The sequence below is a fragment of the Pseudorca crassidens genome, chromosome 7 (assembly GCF_039906515.1).
Source record: "Pseudorca crassidens isolate mPseCra1 chromosome 7, mPseCra1.hap1, whole genome shotgun sequence".
Classification (NCBI taxonomy): domain Eukaryota; kingdom Metazoa; phylum Chordata; class Mammalia; order Artiodactyla; family Delphinidae; genus Pseudorca; species Pseudorca crassidens.
The window spans coordinates 27,696,560-27,718,665 of record NC_090302.1 but is presented as its reverse complement, the minus strand read 5'-3'; the positions used below and the strand labels follow the sequence as shown (position 1 = coordinate 27,718,665).

The 22,106-nt window shown below is 36.8% G+C and overlaps 1 protein-coding gene across 3 annotated transcripts in view; it reads left to right on the top strand.

Annotated features, from left to right (window-relative positions):
* SLC44A1 (solute carrier family 44 member 1) overlaps nt 1–22,106 on the top strand; it is a 218,605-nt gene that overhangs the window by 104,253 nt on the left and 92,246 nt on the right. For all 3 annotated transcript variants that reach the window (XM_067743748.1, XM_067743747.1, XM_067743746.1), the window contains exons 5-7: nt 9,352–9,445; nt 16,305–16,474; nt 18,432–18,521. In XM_067743748.1, coding sequence (XP_067599849.1) covers nt 9,352–9,445; nt 16,305–16,474; nt 18,432–18,521 — 354 coding nt within the window. The remainder of the gene's footprint in view (nt 1–9,351; nt 9,446–16,304; nt 16,475–18,431; nt 18,522–22,106) is intronic.

The window sequence follows — 22,106 nt, the reverse complement described above, 5'->3', positions numbered from 1 at the left end:
GGACGACCAGATTATTACCCTCTTTTTTTACCTGGCAGTAACACTATAACTTAAACCACAGAGAGTATGTATTCTTTTTGGCCACAGTGAATTAAAAGATTGGTCTTGATACAATTTATAAATGAATGAAACATACAACCGTAGCAACTGATTTAATTGCCTCCAAGTCAGAGACCAGCAAGGGAAACTTGATTGTTAAAAAGGGGAGGAAAAAATCCTTAAATTTAGTAATGCAATTTTAACTAATTCCTTTATTCAACAAATAACTAATTATGTGCCAGAGAGACAAAAACAAGGTACAGTCCTCTCCATCTTTAAGGAGCTTGCATTAGAGTAGGCAGTCAAACTTCTCTTTGTCCTCCACAATACCTAGTAGAAGTCTTGTACATAGATGGCCAAAGTTAATTCACTCAGCAAATATTTCTTGTGTGCCTACTATGTGCCAATAGTGATTGACAGGTGATGTCATATCTACAGCTGGTTAATGGTGCTTCTTGGGAATTGTAAATATGTCCATCCTTTTCACTGGTTACTAGAAACTGAAATTGGAAAATTGTCTTGCTTTCTTCTGGCATGTAAATATATAATGCTTTCCTAATTAGAGAGAAAGGGGTTAAATTAATTAAACTTCTCATAGCAATGTAATTTGTTTTTCATAATGAAAACTGTTCTGCCTCAAAAGATTTTCTTTTTTCTTTCTTTATTTTTAATTTTATTTATTGATTGATTGATTGTTGGCTGTATTGGGTCTTTGTTGCTGCGTGCAGGCTTTCTCTAGTTGAGGCAAGTGGGGGCTGCTCTTTGTTGCGGTGCATGGGCTTCTCATTGCAGTGGCTTCTCCCGTTGTGGAGCACGGACTCTAAGCGCACGGGCTTCAGTAGTTGTGACACGTGGGCTCAGTAGTTGTGGCACACAGGCTTAGTTGCTCTGCGGCATGTGGGATCTTCCCGGACCAGGGCTTGAACCCGTGTCCCCTGCATTGGCAGGTGGATTCTTAACCACTGCGCCACCAGTGAAGTCCTAAAGCACGTTTTTTAAGGACTGTTTTTTTCTCTTTGTATAGCCTACAAGTATTATTGAGATAGCAAATCAAACAAAATTTTTAAACAAGAATTAGCCTCCAACTTGCCAATTCTTTGTTTCAAATAATTTGATGTTTTAGACCAGTAGATCTTAACTAAGGGTGATTTTGCACCTGCCACTGCTGCCCACCCCCACCCCCCCACCCCACAAGGACCTTTAGTAGTGTCAGGAGACATTTTTGGTTGTCACAGCTGGGTGAGAGGTTACAGGGAGGCTGCTGGCATCTAGTGGATAGAGACTAGGGATGCTGCTAAAACATCCTGCAAATGCACATGACAGCCCCATACAACCAAGAATTGCCCAAGAATTGCATTAATACCATGGTTTAGAAATCCTGTTTCAGATAGTGTACTTTGTAGTCAATGTTGAAAAGCATATATCATTATATATAACATGTAACACCAAACTATAAGAGACTAAAAGTAGTTATTTCTGTCTGTTTTATTTACCAGATGGCTTTTGAGTGCTGTCTGTATGCCAGGAGATAGGAGTTCCACATATTTTGAAGGCATAAGGTCCCAGTTCTCAAAGAGCTCACATTCTAAAGATAGAGATGATATGTAAACTAAAAAATTATAAAATAATATGCTAAGTTTTATAATAGAGCTAAGAAGTAAATAGCTTTGTTTGGGTGCATCAGAGAAGACTTGACAGAGGAGGTAAAGCTTGAGTAGTTTGTAGAAATTCTGCTCAAACTTGGAACACTCATTAAGATGCTAGTTAGGAAAGGACAGCCCAAGCAGAGAGAACAGCATGTGGAAAAGCCTGGAAGTTTGTGAAACAGCAAGAATTATAAGTAGTTTATTATGCTTAAATGAAGCTGGAGTTTTAGGAAGAGGCCTGCCTTAGGAGGGCCTTGAAGCCAAGGGGTTTGGAATTTTCCTGAGGGCAGGGATGTAATACAACTAATGCCCAGTTTACAGAAATCATTCTGAAGGTTGTACACAGGATGGAGTTAAGAAACCCTCTGAGAGAATAGTTTAACTGACCCAATAAGAGATCGTGATGGTCTGAAATAAACACAGAAAGATCTGATTGTTGGGACTTGGTATCTTGAATGTTTTGAATAGTGTGGGAAGACGTAGATGGAAGATGTAGATTAAGAAGATATAGGATGACTTCCACACTTCATCTTGGGGATTTTATGGGTGCTGGAGCCATTAACCAGGGTAGAATTAACACGGGAGGAGACAGCAGATTTTAGAGAGTGGGTGATGGAAAAAAATGTTTTCAAACATGTTATCTTTGCAGTATCTGTGGACCATATGCTTTTTGCCCAGGAGCTTATTGAATACGTGTCTGATTATGATTGTTAGAAAAGACACAGAAGAAGCATTGTAGCCTAGGAGTGAAGAACTCTGTTTCTTAGTAGTTTGCCAGTGATTGCTTAAAAGGCCTTGGAAGTATGACTCATTTTTTTCATCTGTAATGTTTGGAGCATGGCGATGGAAACATACCTCTTAGGGGTGTTGTTATACGTGATAGTGAGCTAAAGAATAAATAATTGACTATTAAAAGGCATTTGATATATTGTAGTAGTTAAACATTCTGGGGACTATAGCAACTGTTTACCAAGATAGATGTTTATATACCCAAGTTAGGTTCCTAAGATCACTCATTCTGATGGCCTTTGAATAACACTGGCTGAATTGCATGGATTGCCTCTGGTGTGGTTTAGATAAGCTTTTGGTTTTTGTTTTAGACTTTTCATTACTCTAGCATGGTTTTTCCCTGCTTTTTGCATTAGAAGAAAAATGTTGTCTTGCTGTTTATAACCAAACATCATATGTTTATACTTCTACTATTAAAAAATAATAAAATAAATACTACCTTAAAAGAGTTCACTAAAAATGCATTAGCTAATAAACATGAAAAGAAAAACAATTGTAAAACATTGGTCATTTCTGGGTTGTTTTAATGTTCTTCATTGAGGCTTCTCTGTCCATGAACCCTTTGAGCAGGAAGCAATATAAGGTTTCTTCTGATTGTTACTACTAACACATTGTAAAGATCTTTTTTCTTTAATCTATTTAGTACAGGATCTATTTAGTACTGGCCTCTGTCCCAGAATACCATCAGAGATAAGGCTATTATCCTTTCATTGAGCATTATCCTGGGAAAGTCTTTATAAAATTGAACTCTGTTGCACCTGCTGACCTCCTTTTTTAAATGAAAAAAGGGTGGGGATGGAGATTATGTTCACTGAATTCAGATGGAGCAGTGTGTTTGACAGCACTGACACAATATGCTTTAGTTAGGGCCTCTTATATTGTGCAAATCGATTCCACCTTGGACTCTGAAAGAAGTAAGTTGACAATTCAGATTAGGAAGTTGATGATCACGTTGGGTGCTCTGCAGTTATTGGCACAGTTGCTATTTTTTCATGAGCAATTCTATAATAGGACTCCCAGTTATTTTAGAATTAATCTAAGATGTTTGCTTGCCATTGCTGTCATATTTTCTCTAAAATTGCTATAAATAGTATCTAGTTCCATTATCTTTAAACACAAAAGCCTAATTTTAGAAGAGTTAGATGCTTAATATTCATGTTTAACTTAAAAAAAAGAAAGAAAGTCATTAAAATGAAGAGAATGATTGAAAACAATTTTAGAAACTTAGTTTTCTATTGAGTCTATCTTAAGAGCTGAAGAAACTTGAAGAACAGTGCCATGTAACTTTCAAGTATCTCTTTAAAAATATTTTACACTGTCAAGTTACTTGAATTATTTTTTTTTTTTTTTTTTTTTTTTTTTTTATTTTTTTTATTTTTTAACATCTTTATTGGAGTATAATTGCTTTACAATGGTGTGTTAGTTTCTGCTTTATAACAAAGTGAATCAGTTATACATATACATATGTTCCCATATCTCTTCCCTCTTGCGTCTCCCTCCCTCCAACCCTCCCTATCCCACCCCTCTAGTTAGTCAAACCAACGAGCTGATCTCCCTGTGCTATGCGGCTGCTTCCCACTAGCTATCTATTTTACGTTTGGTAGTGTATATATGTCCATGCCACTCTCTCATTTCGTCCCAGCTTACCCTTCCCCCTCCCCATATCCTCAAGTCCATTCTTTAGTAGGTCTGTGTCTTTATTACTGTCTTGCTCCTAGGTTCTTCATGACCTTTTTTTTTTTTTTTCCCCCCTTAGAGTCCACATATATGTGTTAGCATACAGTATTTCTTTTTCTCTTTCTGATTTACTTCACTCTGTATGACACACTCTAGGTCCATCGACCTCACTACAAATAACTCAATTTTGTTTCTTTTATGGCTGAGTAATATTCCATTGTATATATGTGCCACATCTTCTTTACCCATTCATCTGATGATGGACACTTAGGTTTTTTCCATCTCCGGCCTATTGTAAATAGAGCTGCAATGAACATTTTGGTACATGACTCTTTCTGAATTATGGTTTTCTTAGGGTATATGCCCAGTAGTGGGATTGTTGGGTCCTATGGTAGTTCTATATTTAGTTTTTTAAGAAACCTCCATACTGTTATCCATAGTGGCTGTATCAATTTACATTCCCACCAACAGTGCAAGAGGGTTCCCTTTTCTCCACACCCTCTCCAGCATTTTTTGTTTCTAGATATTTTGATGATGCCCATTCTGACCAGTGTGAGATGATATCTAATTGTAGTGGTGATTTGCATTTCTCTAATGATTAATGATGTTGCAGATTCTTTCATATATTTGTTGGCAATCTGTATATCTTCTTTGGAGAAATGTCTATTTAGGTCTATTTAGGTCTATTTATTGGATTGGGTTGTTTGTTTTTCTGACATTGAACTGCATGAGCTGCTTGTAAATTTTGTATCCATTCAGCCAATCTGTGTCTTTTGGTGGGAGCATTTAGTCCATTTACATTTAAGGTAATTATCGATATGTGTGTTCCCATTCCCATTTTCTTAATTGTTTTGGGTTTGTTATTGTAGGTCTTTTCCTTCTTTTGTGTTTCTTGCCTAGAGAAGTTCCTTTAGCAGTTGTTGTAGAGCTGGTTTGGTGGTGCTGAACTCTCTCAGCTTTTGCTTGTCTCTAAAGGTTTTAATTTCTCCATCAAATCTGAATGAGATCCTTGCTGGGTAGAGTAATCTTGGTTGCAGGTTTTTCTCCTTCAACACTTTCAATATGTCCTGCCACTCCCTTCTGGCTTGCAGAGTTTCTGCTGAAAGATCAGCTGTTAACTTTATGGGGATTCCCTTGTGTGTTATTTGTTGTTTTTCCCTTGCTGCTTTTAATATGTTTTCTTTGTATTTAATTTTTGACAGTTTGATTAATATGTGTCTTGGCGTATTTCTCCTTGGATTTATCCTGTATGGGACTCTCTGTGCTTCCTGGACTTGATTAACTATTTCCTTTCCCATATTAGGGAAGTTTTCAACTATAATCTCTTCAAATATTTTCTCAGTCCCTTTCTTTTTCTCTTCTTCTTCTGGAACCCCTATAATTCGAATGTTGGTACGTTTAATGTTGTCCCAGAGGTCTCTGAGACTGTCCTCAGTTCTTTTCATTCTTTTTTCTTTATTCTGCTCTGCAGTAGTTATTTCCACTATTTTATCTTCCAGGTCACTTATCCGTTCTTCTGCCTCAGTTATTCTGCTATTGATCCCATCTAGAGTACTTTTAATTTCATTTATTGTGTTGTTCATCGTTGCTTGTTTCATCTTTAGTTCTTCTAGGTCCTTGTTAACTGATTCTTGCATTTTGTCCATTCTATTGTCCATTCTATCTCCAAGATTTCGGATCAACCTTACTATCATTATTTTGAATTCTTTTTCAGGTAGACTGCCTATTTCCTCTTCATTTGTTAGGTCTGATGGGTTTTTATCTTGCTCCTTCATCTGCGGTGTGTTTTTCTGTCTTTTCATTTTGCTTATCTTAGTGTGTTTGGGGTCTCCTTTTTTGCAGGCTGAAGGTTCGTAGTTCCTGTTGTTTGTTGTGTCTGTCCCCAGTGGCTAAGGTTGGTTCAGTGGGTTGTGTAGGCTTCCTGGTGGAGGGTACTAGTGCCTGTGTTCTGGTGGATGAGGCTAGATCTTGTCTTTCTGGTGGGCAGGTCCACGTCTGGTGGTGTGTTTTGGGGTGTCTGTAGACTTATTATGATTTTGGGCCGCCTCTCTGCTAATGGGTGGGGTTGTGTTCCTGTCTTGCTAGTTGTTTGGCATAGGATGTCCAGCACTGTAGCTTGCTGGTCGTTGAGTGAAGCTGGGTGCTGGCGTTGAGATGGAGATCTCTCGGAAATTTTTGCTGTTTGATATTATGTGCAGCTGGGAGGTCTCTTGTGGATCAGTGTCCTGAAGTTGGCTCTCCCACCTCAGAGGCACAGACAGCACTGACTCCTGGCTGCAGCACCAAGAGCCTTTCATCCACAGGGCTCCTTAATTTGGGATGATTGGTTGTCTTTTCAGGTATTCCACAGGTGCAGGTACATCAAGTTGATTGTGGAGCTTTAATCCGCTGCTTCTGATGCTGCTGGGAGAGATTTCCCTTTCTCTTCTTTGTTCTCACAGCTCCCAGGGGCTCAGCTTTGGATTTAGCCCCGCCTGTGCGTGTAGGTCGCCGGAGGGCGTCTGTTCTTTGCTCAGACAGGACGGGGTTAAAGGAGCCGCTGATTCGGAGGCTCTGGCTCACTCAGGCCCGGGGGTAGGGAGGGGCACGGAGTGTGGGGCGGGCCTGCGGCGGCAGAGGCCGGCGAGAAGTTGCAGCCTGAGGCGCGCCTGTGCGTTCTCCCGGGGGAGTTGTCCCTGGATCCCGGGACCCTGGCAGTGGCGGGCTGCACAGGCTCCCCGGAAGGGCGTGTGGCTAGTGACCTGTGTTCGCACACAGGCCTCCCGGTGGCGGCAGCAGCGGCCCTAGCGTCTCATGTCTGTCTCTGGGCTCCGCACTTTTAGCCGCGGCTCGCGCCCGTCCCTGGAGCTCTCTCAAGCAGCGTTCTTAATCCCCTCTCCTCGTGCACCAGGAAACAAAGAGGGACGTAAAAGTCTCTTGCCTCTTCGGCAGTTCCAAACTTCTCCCCGGACTCTCTCCCGGCCAGCCGCGGTGCACTAACGCCCTGCAGGCTGTGTTCACGCCGCCAACCTCAGTCCTCTCCCGGCGCTCCGACAAAAGCCGGATCCTCAGCTCCCAGTCCCGCCCGCCCCGGCGGGCGAGCAGACAAGCCTCTCGGCTGGCGAGTTCCGGTCGGCCCGATCCTCTGCGCTGGAATCTGTCCGCTTTGTCCTCCGCACCCCTGTTGCTGTGCTCTCCTCCGCGGCTCCCAAGCTCCCCCACTCCGCCTCCCGAAGCCTCCACCCGCGAAGGGGCTTCCTAGTGTGTGGACACTTTTCCTCCTTCACAGCTCTCTCCCGCTGGTGCAGGACCCTTCCCTATCCTTTTGTCTCTGTTTAGTTTTTTCTTTTGCCCTACCCAGGTACGTGGGGGGTTTCTTGCCTTTTGGGAGGTCTGAGGTCTTCTGCCAGCGTTCAGTAGATGCTCTGTAGGAGTTGTTCCATGCATAGATGTATTTCTGGTGTATCTGTGGGGAGGAACGTGATCTCCGCGTCTTACTCTTCCGCCATCTTCCCGGAAGTCTCAGGAAATATTTTTATTGGTGTATCAGTAACTATGATCACAATACTGCTGCCTTGAATTATTTTTATATAAAATAGATGCTACGTGTATTTATGTAAATGTGCTATTAAGGCCCACGTATTCAAACACTTAGCAAGTTGGCTGCTGGTTTATGGGCAGCATTACTGAATTAAATGCAGGTTTGTGGCTTTCTAAAAGTGCTTTTGATTGAAAGGACCAGATATAAATGAAACAAATCTCCCAATTTTGTTGTCCCAACAAATCTTTTTTTCTATATTCCCTTCTAGTTCCTTCTCACATCCTCACATGATGTTTCCATAATGAATCCAATGTTAAAGTCTGCCTTCACATTATAATTTAAACATTTTCCATGGTGATACAGTGCAAAATCTCATTATTGCTATGATATAAATGCAAAGCTATTCTGTTTGTATTTAATAATGAAGTATTTGACCAAATTAGTAACCTTGTAAGCACTTCAATTAATGAAATACAAACAGTTTACATGATATAATGTAGTAGGTCTCAGCAAAATTAGAACTAAAGCCTAGATCTCCTTATTTAACAGTATCTGTTGTACAATGAATCTTACAGTATTCTAGTTGCTGTGTTATAAAATTAGCAGGTCAGTTAAATAAGACTTATCAAAGATAGGGTGTACTGTATCCATTTGAATTTTATGTATTATTTAGATATATATTAGCCATATAGTCAGAGAATAACCAACCTAGGACTGAATTTAAGCTGTTTTAAACTATCTGAAAACAGGGAGTCCTTTGATCAATTTATTGATTTTATCAATTAATTCAGTTTATTTACAGTTACTGTTTCCTGCCTTTTAAATAAGGAAAAAGTAATATATTATCTGAATGCATATGTGCTATATGCAATAATTTTAAATATTTAGTAATGGAGAGCATCAGAAGGAGAGATGGCATATGTAGCTGAAGATGGGTTTCGTAGTCAAAGAGATCTAGGGTTTAACCCCAGCATTACTGGCTTAGCAGCTGTGTCACCCTGGACAAGTTATTTACCTTGTCTCTTAGCCTCTATTTTCTCCTCCGTCAAGTGGGCTTAAAAAGGCCTACCTAATGGAGTTATAGTAAATAATATAATTTTTATATATGTTGAGAGGAGAGGCTCACCCCACTGCATAATAGGAGGAAAGGCCAGGTCCTCTATCTATCCCAGCCCTGCTCTTGGCGTGGGGAAGAGAACCAGCCTCAGGAATGGGCTGCTTTCAGTCTAACCCTCAGAAGCACTGGGGCTGGCAAAAACTCTTGGTTTCTTCAAGAGGATATTTTTATCCTGTTTCTTTGGTTCTGTTGTTTGAAGACATTCCTAAACACAGTTTGGTCAGTTACGATGAAAAGTTGACTCTTTATTAAAAAAAAAAAAATGTGTATTTGTATGTCATCTTGTATAGGGCCTGATATATGGCACTCAATAAAATTAGCTCTAGTACTTATTGTTATTACCCTTAATATTATTAATTAAAATTTATATATGTTACCAGAGAAAAATCTGTTTCAAATGATTGAGAATTGATACTATAGACCAAATCAGACTATTATTAATTCTATAATGTTTGAAAGTTGTATATGTTGAGTTAATATTAACCAATAAAATAAAGTGAATTAATAGAAGAATTTATTTGGACTCTGTTCTGCTAGCTAACATATAGCTTTTCTTTCAACAGGCTCAGCCCTATGCAGCTACGACCTAAAGCCTTCTGAATATACTACATCATCAAAAGCTTCTGTTCTTTGCCCCAAACTGCCTGTTCCAGCGAGGTAAATTTTATTGTATTTTGTTAACTTGTGACTTCTGTTTTTGTAGGTAGATTTTAAACTGTATATGTTTTTCTGAGAAAAGAGTCACTTGATGATACCTGTTGCCCTGTTTCATTGCTTTTACAACAAAATTTTAAAAGTAGTAATAGAAATGACATTGTGAATTTCACATCATTTTAAAACACACACACACACAGGCAAATTACTTTTCTCATTCTCAGCTATTTTAAATTTCTTTTGGGGGCTCACTTTTTTTTTTTTTTAATGCCATAGTTTTTAAGTATACAAAGCTGCTGAATCATTATAAAACCCACAACAAAATTGGAAGCCAAGTCTCACACTCTCTGAAGATTCTTTGAAGTTGGCCATACTTACTGGTATTATTTTAAAATTTTCTTTGTAAGTTTAAAAAATATGCCAATGATTATTCTCCATAGTTTATTTCAAGCTCTATCCTTTAGGTACATTCTCTATAGTAAGCTGTTTGTCTTAATCAACAAACATTTATTGTTAAGTACCTACTGCGTGTAATGGATGCAAAGATGAAACAAGAAATGTTCTTTGTTTGGAAGGATCTCACAGTAGTTTTAAGTAAAGCAAATTTTAAAATTATAAATTGATTTTTTTAAAAAAGGAAATAAATTCTCAAGCATTGTGGAATATATCCTCAGAATTAGGTATATAGTTTTTGGAGCATGTCTGATCTTGAGAACCTTAGCATATATCACTAACCATGTATGACATGAGTATTTCCCAGGAATATTGAATCAAAACCACTTTTTACTGTATCTCAGTATGTTATAGCAAGCTATTAGTTAAAATTCTTATCTTATGTCTCCTTTCCTTCAACTTGCTTATGGGTGTTACTTGCGCTTTATTAACTTGAATTTGAAATTTTCTGTTGAAAAGACGACAAAGGATATATCAGTTTAATTGATTTCCAGCTCTTTTAGTACTGTCAAGTTGCTATTGAAATTAAAATTTAAAGCCTACAGACATAAAAATAATGGGACTGTTTTAAAAGATACTAAGTAGGAGGGACCTACAAATTATGGGCTTAGACCAGTAGGTAGGGAAACTCCATTCATGAAAATTGAGAACATTAGGGAGGCTGAGACAGTAAAGAAAGGAGGTTCTTTGAATAGAGAAAATTATCAATGTAGAAACAAGAAAAGCTCTGTTCTCTATTCAACTGCTAAAACCTATTTTAAATGCATACTTTGAGTATAGAGTCACTATTTTAAGGCATAAGTATATTATAAAAGGATAACCAGAAAGCCGTGGTATGAGAATGAGGTTGCTCTGCTCTAGTATAATATGGGTGGGCAGTTCATACTTCAAATCCTCCGGCACCTCTGACCTCTGACTCTACCATGTTGAGGACTGCCTGTTCCTGGTTATCCTGGGTGATCCAGCCTTGGCTGCACATTCATGGACGTCTCACATACAGCATCCTAAGGGCATTCACTAGGAGACAAAACGTAGTATTAGGGGCTTGGGTTTTAGAGATGGACAGGCTTGGCTTCTAACAAGGTTATCCACTAATGTTTTAGTAATCCAAGATGCAATGATGAACCTAAACCGTGTGAAAACCGGCTATGTACTATATTTATATTGTATTTAAAGATCCTCACATCTTACTTAGTCGTTCACCGTCTATCACTTTTGTCTGAACTCACGTTGTTGGAAGGTAAAAGAGAAGCAACAGTTGATAGAAGGAAGGCAAATCAAGATCTTGTAAATATCATCTGGTATTTGGCAAAGTGAAAGGATCAAAAAACAAGAATAAATTTGTTTTAATAAAAAACTTAGGGCACTACCCTGTTTCACACACAGTGTTAGATACCAAATCTCCAAAGATGAGTAAGACCTAGTCTCTGTCCTTAAGAAACTCTGTCCTTAAAAAGAGTAGGGACTATGCTTTGATTGACTTTTCTATATGTACCAGAAGACCAGCACTAGGCAAACCTGTGATGCAGGCAAATGGCCCTCAGCATCTTTTATGTCTCCTTTGCTGTCTCCCTGGGAGCACAGCAGTGGGACAGAAAGAACTGAACTTTGAGTCCGGATAGGCCTGGGGCTGAAATCTGTTCGACCACTTTCTATTTGTCAGCTTAAGCAAGTCTGTTAAGCCCTCAGTAAACCAAGTTTTCTCATATGTAAAATGGGACTATCAATACCTCTCCCATGGAATTGTCATAAGGATTAAGTAAGATAATATGTGTTAAATATTCATTATTGTGGTTGGCATTTGGCTTAGGAACTATTCTAGAGCCTTCCAACCTTCCTGGGTACCCAGGAACCTTCTGCAGCTGAAGGTGCCTGTTTTAAAGAAAAGCAGTTGTAAACTAATTTGCAATAAAACATTAGTGCCACATAATTTCCAAATGGTTACTATTCCTAAGAGCTTTTGAATTTTAAAAGCAAATGCCTAGAAAGGGCCATATTGTATCCAAATTCAGAACTCTACTGGTGACATGCTAAACATAGTAGCAACAGGGAGTCTAGCCAGCCCTTATACTTACAGTGCTTAAAGGTTTGGGTATAGCTAGAAAAAGTTGCAATACTAGAAACAGATTTCATAAGTTCAGTTTATTCATCAAACATTTATTTTGGTACTTCCAGATGCCAGAAATGGTACTTGGTGTTGAGGAATTAACATGATATGGAAATAAGAAAATAATAGCCAAGAAAAAAATATTATCTATATTTTTTAAGTGAAGGATTCAAGGTGAATTAACATTTATAAATCATCTATTGGATGCCAAGTACAATATTATGTTTCTCATATGTACTATCTCACTTAACCCTCACAAAAGCCTATAAGGATACTGTCCCTAATTTATAGATGAGGAAATAGAAAATAAGAGGTTAAATGGGTTGCCCAAGGCCACACAACTAATTGTTGGGAATCAGAATTTGAATCTAAGGTCTTGTAAAGTCTATACCACAGTTAGTTTGAAGGGAAAAAAGGGAGTATAGGAATGAAAGAGGAGAGAAAAGAAATAAAATGAAATGTGTGAAAATCACTGCACATTGCCATTAGATTCTTGATTACTTATTTCCTCCCTTTGCTGTGCTATAGAGATATTGCCAAAACCCTTTATTTTTATTCTTTCTTAAATAAAACTTTTAATGAGAAGTCTTGTGTAATTGCTTATTTATAACCTGAAGTTTTAAGATAATTGTGTGAAGTGCAAACTCCTATCTTCTCTTACAAAGGCATATGGACAAGATATTAGGCATTGTTTGTCATCATACTTTGAGGGAGCTCATTAACTGTGATAGTCTGGACTTAAAGGCAAATGGGCAATATGTTTGCCAAGGTAAGATACAATTTTCCTATGAGTGGCTAATTTTAAAAAAATCTTTGAAAGACTCATTATAAATTCATTTTGTTCTTGTTGACTAATGTTTCAATAAAGTGAAACAGCATCGGTTCCTAATGAAACAACACTGACGTCTTAAAGATTCAATATTCTGTAGGCTTCAAAAGGTAGAAAAACTTACTGTAAATAGAATACTTTATGCTCGTTCTCTTAATTAAGAAGCACAGAGTGTGTCATTTAGGTTAGACACTAAAGTAGAAGTGATCTCATATACTAGGTTCTCAGAAGGGTTATTTTCTGAGAGGTATATGAAATCAGGTAACATCTTAAATTCATCGTATCACATGGGATTTAAATGGTAAAATATAAGACAAACCATTTCAATGCCATGATTACTAAAATTTTTTAAAATAATAAAATAAAATAATTCAAACAAAATAATTCATGACTAGTCAAGTTGTTTCTGTTTGGGAAAGAGTTGAGAAAAAGAATGACAAGGGAATCTAGTACTTTTCACTTTAAAGCTAAGTATTTAATTTCATTTTTGCTGTTGTGTCCAGATATTATCTTTGGTCTTGTTTGCCTTCTATTTCTGTTATTCCTTACCACTAAGAGCAGCTTTTGACCATTTTGACCATCAGCTAAACAGTGTAATCAGCGTGTGCTATTTTTATACCTTTAAATTTAGAGCTGTCAGTTTTTTTTTAACTGACATAGATTGAATTATAAGGCAAGGGACTGTTATTTTATTCCAGTTCTTTGAAAGATACTTGTACAAGTACTCTTTCTAATTGGCCAAGTGTTTATATACAGTAGACAAATGACTTGAAAGCGTAAGTTCAAAACTGATATTACTCAGCTTTTCCTCTTAAATACAAATGAAGGATTAGAATTTTAAGACTATAATCTTTCCCTTTTCAAATCAGCTATCCTCATTGTAAGTATGAAAAGCAGAAAAATACGAAAGCTACTGGGCATCCTGCTTCTGCTAATTTAGAATCATTGATTTATGGGTAGACATTATTATTATTATTAAGATGTGAAAAGACTTAATAGAGGACTTACTTCTACCCTTTCAGCTAACAGAAGGAGGGACTGAGAAAGAGAGATGAAGTGACCTGTGTAATGTAAGGAGAATCACCCAGGGCTTTTGAACCCAAGTCCAGTTTTTCTTTATCACAATTTCCACTTTCTTTTGGAAATGATGTATATTTCTATTTGAGTATAAAAATACATCAACATCCTGTTAGGATATGGGAGATTTAAGTGGAGCCGCCTCTGGACAGAGGATAAAGTTTACGGTTATATGACAGGAAAAAGGAAACAGGGGGGCAGGACCAAAAAAATTGGTGGGTTTTAAAAACAGAACATCAGTATCCTTAAGGTGGATGTATTTTATGTTCAAGGTTGGAGGCAAGTGAGTTAAACTGAGATGACATCAGAGATGTAGGGTAATAAAGCAGATGAAGATGTAGACAGTCATGGAGCAGAGAGGACTTTAGTTTTGAAGGACAGAGAACCAGCCTTTTAGTTAAAATACGGTTAAAAGTCCTTAGACAGGGACATTAACCTGGCAGGGACAGTATCTAGACAGTATCAGGAAAAAAATAGTTGTAGGTCACAACACATTTGTCAAGTTTAGAGGTTTCTGTCCCAAGTTAGCCTCCATTGAGTAGGAACTTCTAGTTAATCTTTTTTCATTCTTTCCTGTAATATTTCTAACTAAATCCATATCACCTAAAAGTATTCTGTAATTTAATGTCTTTTTAAATCATTAGTAAAACAACTTTTGGTCAAAAAATGGTGACTTACATACCTGTAATTCAAGCATTACTCAGAATGCTCTGGCTTTCTGCACTTTGTGACAAAATATCAAATCTTTGGTATTATCTCTCACCAACACCATTTTGGAGGTGTATACAAATACACCCACACATCACAAGAGGCAATTTTTAAAAAAGGAACATGCATGTCATCATCATTTTTGGATACATTTTACTTTAGAGCATAACTAAGGTAAGGCTAGATCTTTAAAATTATATTATTTTATTTTGCTCCATGAAGTTTAACATCACGGAAGATGTTGCTTATTCTTACTCCCAGCGGTGCTCACGTACCAACATTTAAGGAAAATCAATATATAGTTCACTTATATTCTTACTTGAAAAGAAATATTCTGATTGTTTTTTGAGGAAGGAAACAAAGGTAGTGTTTTGCTTTGGGTTATACAAAGTTGCTTTGCTGAGATTAGAAACCTTGGGATTTTATTTGGTGTTCAACCACGTAATCTTATTCACTAATTTGACCAAAATACAGTGCCAATCAAGAATGAGAACACACTTATTTCAGTCCAGTCAAAAGTGTTATGTTACACTGTGACTGATAGTCCTACAAATAATTCTGACAATGTGGGATTCGTGTTAGTAATGACTAAAATTTAACAATGCACACATAAATGTGTGTTTGTGCATAGGCGCATGTATGGGCTCTTTTAGAATCCAAATAAGTCACAACTGAGGGCATGTTCATAGAGCTTTGCTTAAAATCTCTCACTGATTAGTGCATACATGTTCTCAGAAGCTAAAATAGAACCATGTTATAACAAGCTATATTTATGTCATGGTTTATACATAGCTATGTTCCTTCACAACTGAAAGCTGCAGTCAGTATAAACCTGATATAATTGACTCCCTCTTTTTTGGACACAAATAATCTCATAATAATAATAACATACAAAAAGAAAAGAAAATGGCCCAGAATCCCATGACCCTAACAAATCAGAGATTTTTCATTTTTTTATATTTTTTCCTGTTCTCCTTCTTATGTATATATCTTTTATACAGAGATGTAATCATCACATTAGATATCAATTTTTGGGTTTTTTTCCCTTGTACTGTTAAATCATAAGTTCTTCCATACATTAGTATTCAAAGTTATTGTTTCAAATAGCTGCGTATTATGCTGTATGTTGATGTCTTGGTATGACTACTTTGTATGAGTTATTAAGCTTGTGCCCCAAATACCTTTTTTAATCTAAGGTTTTGTATGCTGTTCTGAGAGAAGAAATACTCTATTAATGGTGGCATGTTTCAAGCAAAAGTATGTTTGTTTTTATTTTTAGATAGCTTATGGCAAAAATTCTTTTCAGTTCAATGAAGTATATGTTTGTAAGTTTTGCCATCTGCCCCTTGATTGATAGATGTGTAGGCTGAGGAGTTTAAGTGTTTGGTTTTGCTTTTAGTATGTGTGTATGTGTGTGTATATGTGTGTGTGTTTCTTTTCAGAAGGGGAGGGTAATGTCTTCTGTTGGAATATGCACTCCACCCTCTGATAAGGCTTGTGGTAAGATGTGCATCATGCCCCATGACGGTCATCTTCATAGCATTAAGCTCACAGCTCTTAGCTCCCATATGATGTGTGGAGGGTGGACTGTATTGCAGTCATATTCACCTTTCATTTGTGTGTTTGATGTGGCATTTATATTAAGTAGGAGTAATTTTTTTTCTGATTTTTTTTTCTTGTGTCACCAGTGCACCTATTCCATTCTTCCATCGCTGTGCTCCTGTGAACATTTCCTGCTATGCCAAGTTTGCAGAGGCCCTGATCACCTTTGTCAGTGACAATAGTGTCTTACACAGGCTGATTAGTGGAGTAATGACCAGCAAAGAAATTATATTGGGACTTTGCTTGTTATCACTAGGTAATTGTTTTTCTCATTATTAGCTATTGCATAGTACTGCAGTAGAAGACTGTTCTTTTAACCAAAATATGAATACTGCTGGGGATACTTGTAAATTGTTTAACTTCCCATAGCCAAAATAATTGTTTCAGAATATATATAGTTATAAATAGATACATATTTTTAAAAGAATATAATATATCTGAAACTCATTTCCCTTCTTTTTCTCTCATTGGAGAAAACTGGTGTATTCCCAAACTTTGATTACAAAGGCTATAATAACCTTTAATATGATAATAGGAGGTTTCTAATATCAGCACCCCTTTGTTTTTAGTTTTGATTGCAAAAGGCTTACTTGCTTATAAAAAGAGGCTACATATTCTCTTTTATATTTCCATCAAAGAGCAAGATTTCTGATATATTATGTTTGGATTATGTAATTTGTTTCATTGCTGCAATTAATATCTGTATTGCTTGAAAAAGTAGGAAATCTCCACTTGTTAGCCATTTAGTTTTTTGGTCAATAAATAGATAATAAAATAAATAGAAGCAAATAAATTTTATTTTCAAGATGTAAATTCCCTATATTATCCTAGAACTATATGTAGCCATATCAGAATTTATAGACTTTTTTAGTTGGGAGAAGTAAACTGTAGTAGGAACCAAACAACTATTTTGTTATATAAGTAAAATGAGTGTTTATGCCTGTTACCACCAATTATAGTCATTGAGAAGTCTAGCTATATTTCTGTCTTGTCATTAGAGAGTATTTTCTTTTTGCTTAGGTAGTACTTGACTCAGTTGAAATAATGCTGTCCATATGAAAAGCTATTTCTGTGATATTTGAAACGCTCCCATCTGTTTTTGGTTCCTGTACATTTATTGCAAATGTGAGTACCTTAATAATGTTACCTAGTCACAGATCCCAACCATTTATTTGGCTTTGCAAATGGTCCAGGGAAACTTGATTATTAGTCTAGCTTTATTTAAAAATTTTTTGATTTCTGAAATAGTTGAATACTTGAACCAAGAAAAAAAAATCCAAACCTAAAATAGTGTTAATAATGTTGTTAAGCCATTGGAATTCCATTTTTTATTAGAATGGTTTACTTTTGAGGTTTAAGATCTTTATTCATTTGTTTGTGAAATGGGACTTTAGATAATTAAAGATGAACAAATTATGATTTCAGAAATGAATTTCCCCGTGCAAGGGTTAAATCTTCTCAGTTTCTTTTGAGATTTTCACTCAAGATTTTGGCATGTTGGAATTTAGCTTGGGGTGGGTAGAGGAGTTGGTTAAATAACTCAAACTAAGCTTTGCTCCTTTTTTGAAGAGCTTCTTAGTCAGGACCCCGACCTCAGTTGAGAAGTAATGTCAGAGGAATTTTGGCTTCAGTAGTTTTCAGGATATTATTCTATAGAGTCAGACCATTTCTTGGAGTTTTAGAGGAGAAACAACTAGAAAAAGATAATATACCATCTGGCTTGTTGACCGAACATCAGAGAAGTTGGTCCTGAAACGCATAGGTGACTCAAGGAAGTGTAGCACCTAATTTAACTGATGTCTGTCTACATGTGGTAATTTTTCCGGTCACCAACACGGCATGTCATTCTCTACACTTTGTGTGTCGGCATCTATGTTTGCATGTGAGTTCTGATGTCTTCCTGTGGCAAATCCACAACAGTTCTGTGCTGTTTTTGTGCTGTTTTGAGTCATGCATATACATTTGCATATATTCTTTTCTGTCATTTATAAACCCAGTTAGGTGCCTTTGGTTTTAAGTGATGCTGTTCAAGTGGTACAAGTACCAAAGTCAAAGTACAAAAGCAGCCAGTTTCCTTTCTTACCTAAATTGGAGTCATGAACTTGTCAAGAGCAACAAATTATTTCCCTAGGAGAAAACAATTGAAAGAGTTTCTCTTTATATTTTCTAAAGTTTTCAAATGATATTCTGTGTGTTCTTTATCTTCCCTGCAGTTCTGTCCATGATTTTGATGGTGATAATCAGGTATATATCAAGAATACTTGTGTGGATCTTAACAATTCTGCTCATCCTGGGTTCACTTGGTAAGCTGCTTATTCCTTTGTTTTTTAGTAATTAGAATTGAGAGTTCAAGTTTGCCTTTAACAATCCCTCAATTCAAATTGAACTGTTTTGGTTATTTTAAATAATTTTCCTCTTGTAAGGCCTGTGAATTCGTTGATAAAATGTAAAGACAGGTAAGTGGATTACATTTAAGTTAGTTCACTGTGAGATCACTAAATCAAATAAAATGGGAAGGTCAGTGGCTTTTGGAATGAGAGCAAGTAATATTTTTAAAAGGGGACTAACGTTTTTCTGTCAATATCAGTTGGAGGGGGAGAGTACAACTGAAAAGAAAGTAATTGAGCCTCTGTTCTGCTCCTGCTTTTGAATTTTCACTTGATTCTTCCAGTGCTCCCTGCCTGGCAAATGAAGGGACCCTTTCTTTTTATCTTGCACTTTTTTAAGGCCTAAATCAGCCATTCTAAGGTGTTGAAATTCTTTCTGGTTGAAAAGTGTTCCTGGCAGGATAACTCTGTCGGGGTGGGGGTGTGTTTAAAATTTTGTTACTCATTTTTCTGTCTATTGACATTCTATTTTGTTTTCATTTTAGTGTTTCTAATGAAACCTTCTGGGTTTTCTGTGTTTATTGTCTTAAAAAAAAATTTCCCCCTCCCAATTATAAATGTCATACCTACTCATGGTATCTAACTACTTCCATGGTAGAAAATAGAAATATAGGAGAGAAAATAAAAGTTTTATTTCACATGCTACATCTTCTCTTTAAAGAGTATTTACTTTTGCCTTTAAAAATGTCATAATTATAGGGACCCACCTTCAGTTAACCAGTGTTAGCATTTGGAATCCAGACCTTGATATTCATATATATATGTATGCGTGTGTGTGTGTGTGTGTGTGTGTGTGTGTGTGTGTGTGTGTGTATCTATGTATATAGTATAAAAACGTTTTAACCCAATATGAAACTCTTTCAGTAGGAGAATTTGCCACCATTACGTTTACCTTGTATGTTTGGTCTTACTGATGTCATCTGTTTTATGTTTTCCTTAAATTTATGCTTCCTTATTTTGCTTTCCCTATCTTTGCTGTATGGAATTGTGTTTTCTTTGGTTGTTTTCACCCTGGCTTTGGATGGTATAATTTTATTTTCACTTCTTCAGTTGGTAACCCATACATTTTCAGAAAATATTCTTCAGTCTAGAATTCTATAATTATTAAAGGCTGAAATGAAACAATACTTGTTGAGGTCCCCCCCCTTTAAATTTAGCATAAACTTTCCTTCCTGTCTAATCCTACTCTCTTCTGCCCACTTGCACTTTTTAGCTCTTGTTAAATATTCTGAGTGTTCGTTATTCAGGTTATTATTAAACTTAAAATATTATTTGTTGTACTATATCTTTTCAAAGAATTTTGCTTACCTTTGCCTTGAGGAGTTTCATAATTATATTTATTTAAGTTCTCCTGTCCTGATTTTAGTGAGAACTACTGGTCCAGTTTTTATTTATTTATTTTTTTTAATTTTTATTTTATATTGGAGTATAGTTGATTTACAATATTGTGTTAGTTTCACGTGTACAGCAAAGTGATTCAGTTATACTGGTCCTGTTTTTATAAAAGTTCATTCTTGGGTTCTAAATTTCAGTTCATATTTGTTTTGACTGGAATCTGAGTTCAAGTAACTTATTCATGAAAGACTTATGGGTTGTAATATTCTGAATTCTTGGTTATCTAAGATTGCCTTTGCCTTCACATGTGAATATTGAATTTGTTGCATATAAAAGTCTTAAGATACAGTATATTGCCTTATGTCTGTACTTCATTTCAGAGAAGAACTTTGAGACCAGTCTAAATTTTGTTCCTGTGCCCATAACCTATCTCACTTACCTAGATGTTTATATAATTTTTAACTTATCCTTACAACTTAAAATTTTTGTCTAGTTCAGAATCTTAGTTTGCCTATGATCTCTTTTTTTGGGGAATCTTTTTCAACTTTGAAAAGTTTACTTTATTTCTATACTTGTTTCTTGTTTCCATCCTGGTGGTTTTCTCTTTAAGATCCTTCTTACTCTCCTGCTATCATCTCCTAAATTATCATTTTAATCCTTTTGTCATTTTCTTTACATTGAGGAAGAACTCTTCAAGTTTATCTACCATATCACTGATTTTGTTTTCCTTGGTGTCAGTCTGTACTTGACTACTTAATTTTGTTATCCCAATTTCATCTTATTTGTAGGTCTTCCTTCTCTCAGCCATCTTCCTTTTCATTTCAGTTTGTAGCCTTCAAATCTAATTCTGTGTTTAGATGATGTCTTAGTCAGTTTGGGCTGCTGTAACAAAGTACCACAAGACTGGATGCCTTATAAACAACAAACATTTATTTCTCACCGTTCTGGAGGCTGGGGAGTCTAAGATCAAGGCACCAGCAGATTCGGCATCTGGTGAGGGCCATCTTCCTGTTTCCGGCCATCTGATTGCTGTGTCCTCACGTAGCAGAAGAGGGAAGGAGCTTTCTGGGGTCTCTTTTATAAGGGCACTAATCCCATTCATGAGGGCTCCACATTTATGGTTTCATCATCTTCTAAAGGCCCCACCTCCAAATATACCATATTGGGGATTAGGATTTCAGTAGATGGGTTTTGGGGAGACACAGCATTCAGTTCATAACAGATGGATAGCTTTTATAATAAAAGTAGATTTGAGTCCCAGCTCTCCCACTTACCAAGTATGTGACATTTGGCATGCTGCTGAAATTTCCTAAATTTCAGTTTCATCATTTGCAAAGTGGAGCTAATAATACCCACTTAATAGCATTGTGTTTAAATGTGGTTGCAACTCTTTGTGCTAATTCCTGGCACAAGTTTAAATGTTTAATTAATGATATCTACTGTGGATGTTATGAACAATGCCCTTGATGTCATCATTATTATCTCATTCTATCTTCCTTGAACTTCAGGCTTTCTCTCAACTTTTTATTTCTGTTTGTAGAGAACGTATTTTATCCCATTTTTTGAGGATATTAAACAGTTTTCCAAACAGTTTTCTTGTACCTTCATGATTCCAAAATGGAAGTAGCCTTTCCCTTTCTCTGAAATATTCTTCGTAGACTCATGGTCGTTTTGGTTTGTTTAATCATCTTCCATAGAAGAAAAATTCATGCTTAATATTTGCCGACAGGTAGTTGGAATTTCCCTTTGACACTATTCACTCTTAACCTGAGTGCACATGGAGGTCTGGTTGATTTGCATAGATCTCAGCCCAGTTGCTTCTCTCCCAGGCATTCATCTCATCCACCGATACATACACATCTCTACTCTGAATCTTCCGTTTCCTTACCGTGGCCTACGAGGCCTTGCAGTATGACCTGGTGTCCAGCTCCCTCTCTGCACACATCTCTTACTGCTTTCCCCATTGCTCGTTGCTGTAGCTCTAGTGGCCTCCTCTTTTCTTGCCTGCCAGGCATGGCCCATATCAGCATCTTAGAACTTGCTGTTTCCTCTTGCCTGGAACACTCTTAGATAGGTTCGTAGATGGCTTTCTCCCTGTCTTTGATTCTTTTGCTCCAATATCGTCTCACCCCAGTGAGGCCTTGCTTGTATAAAATTGTAATGCTT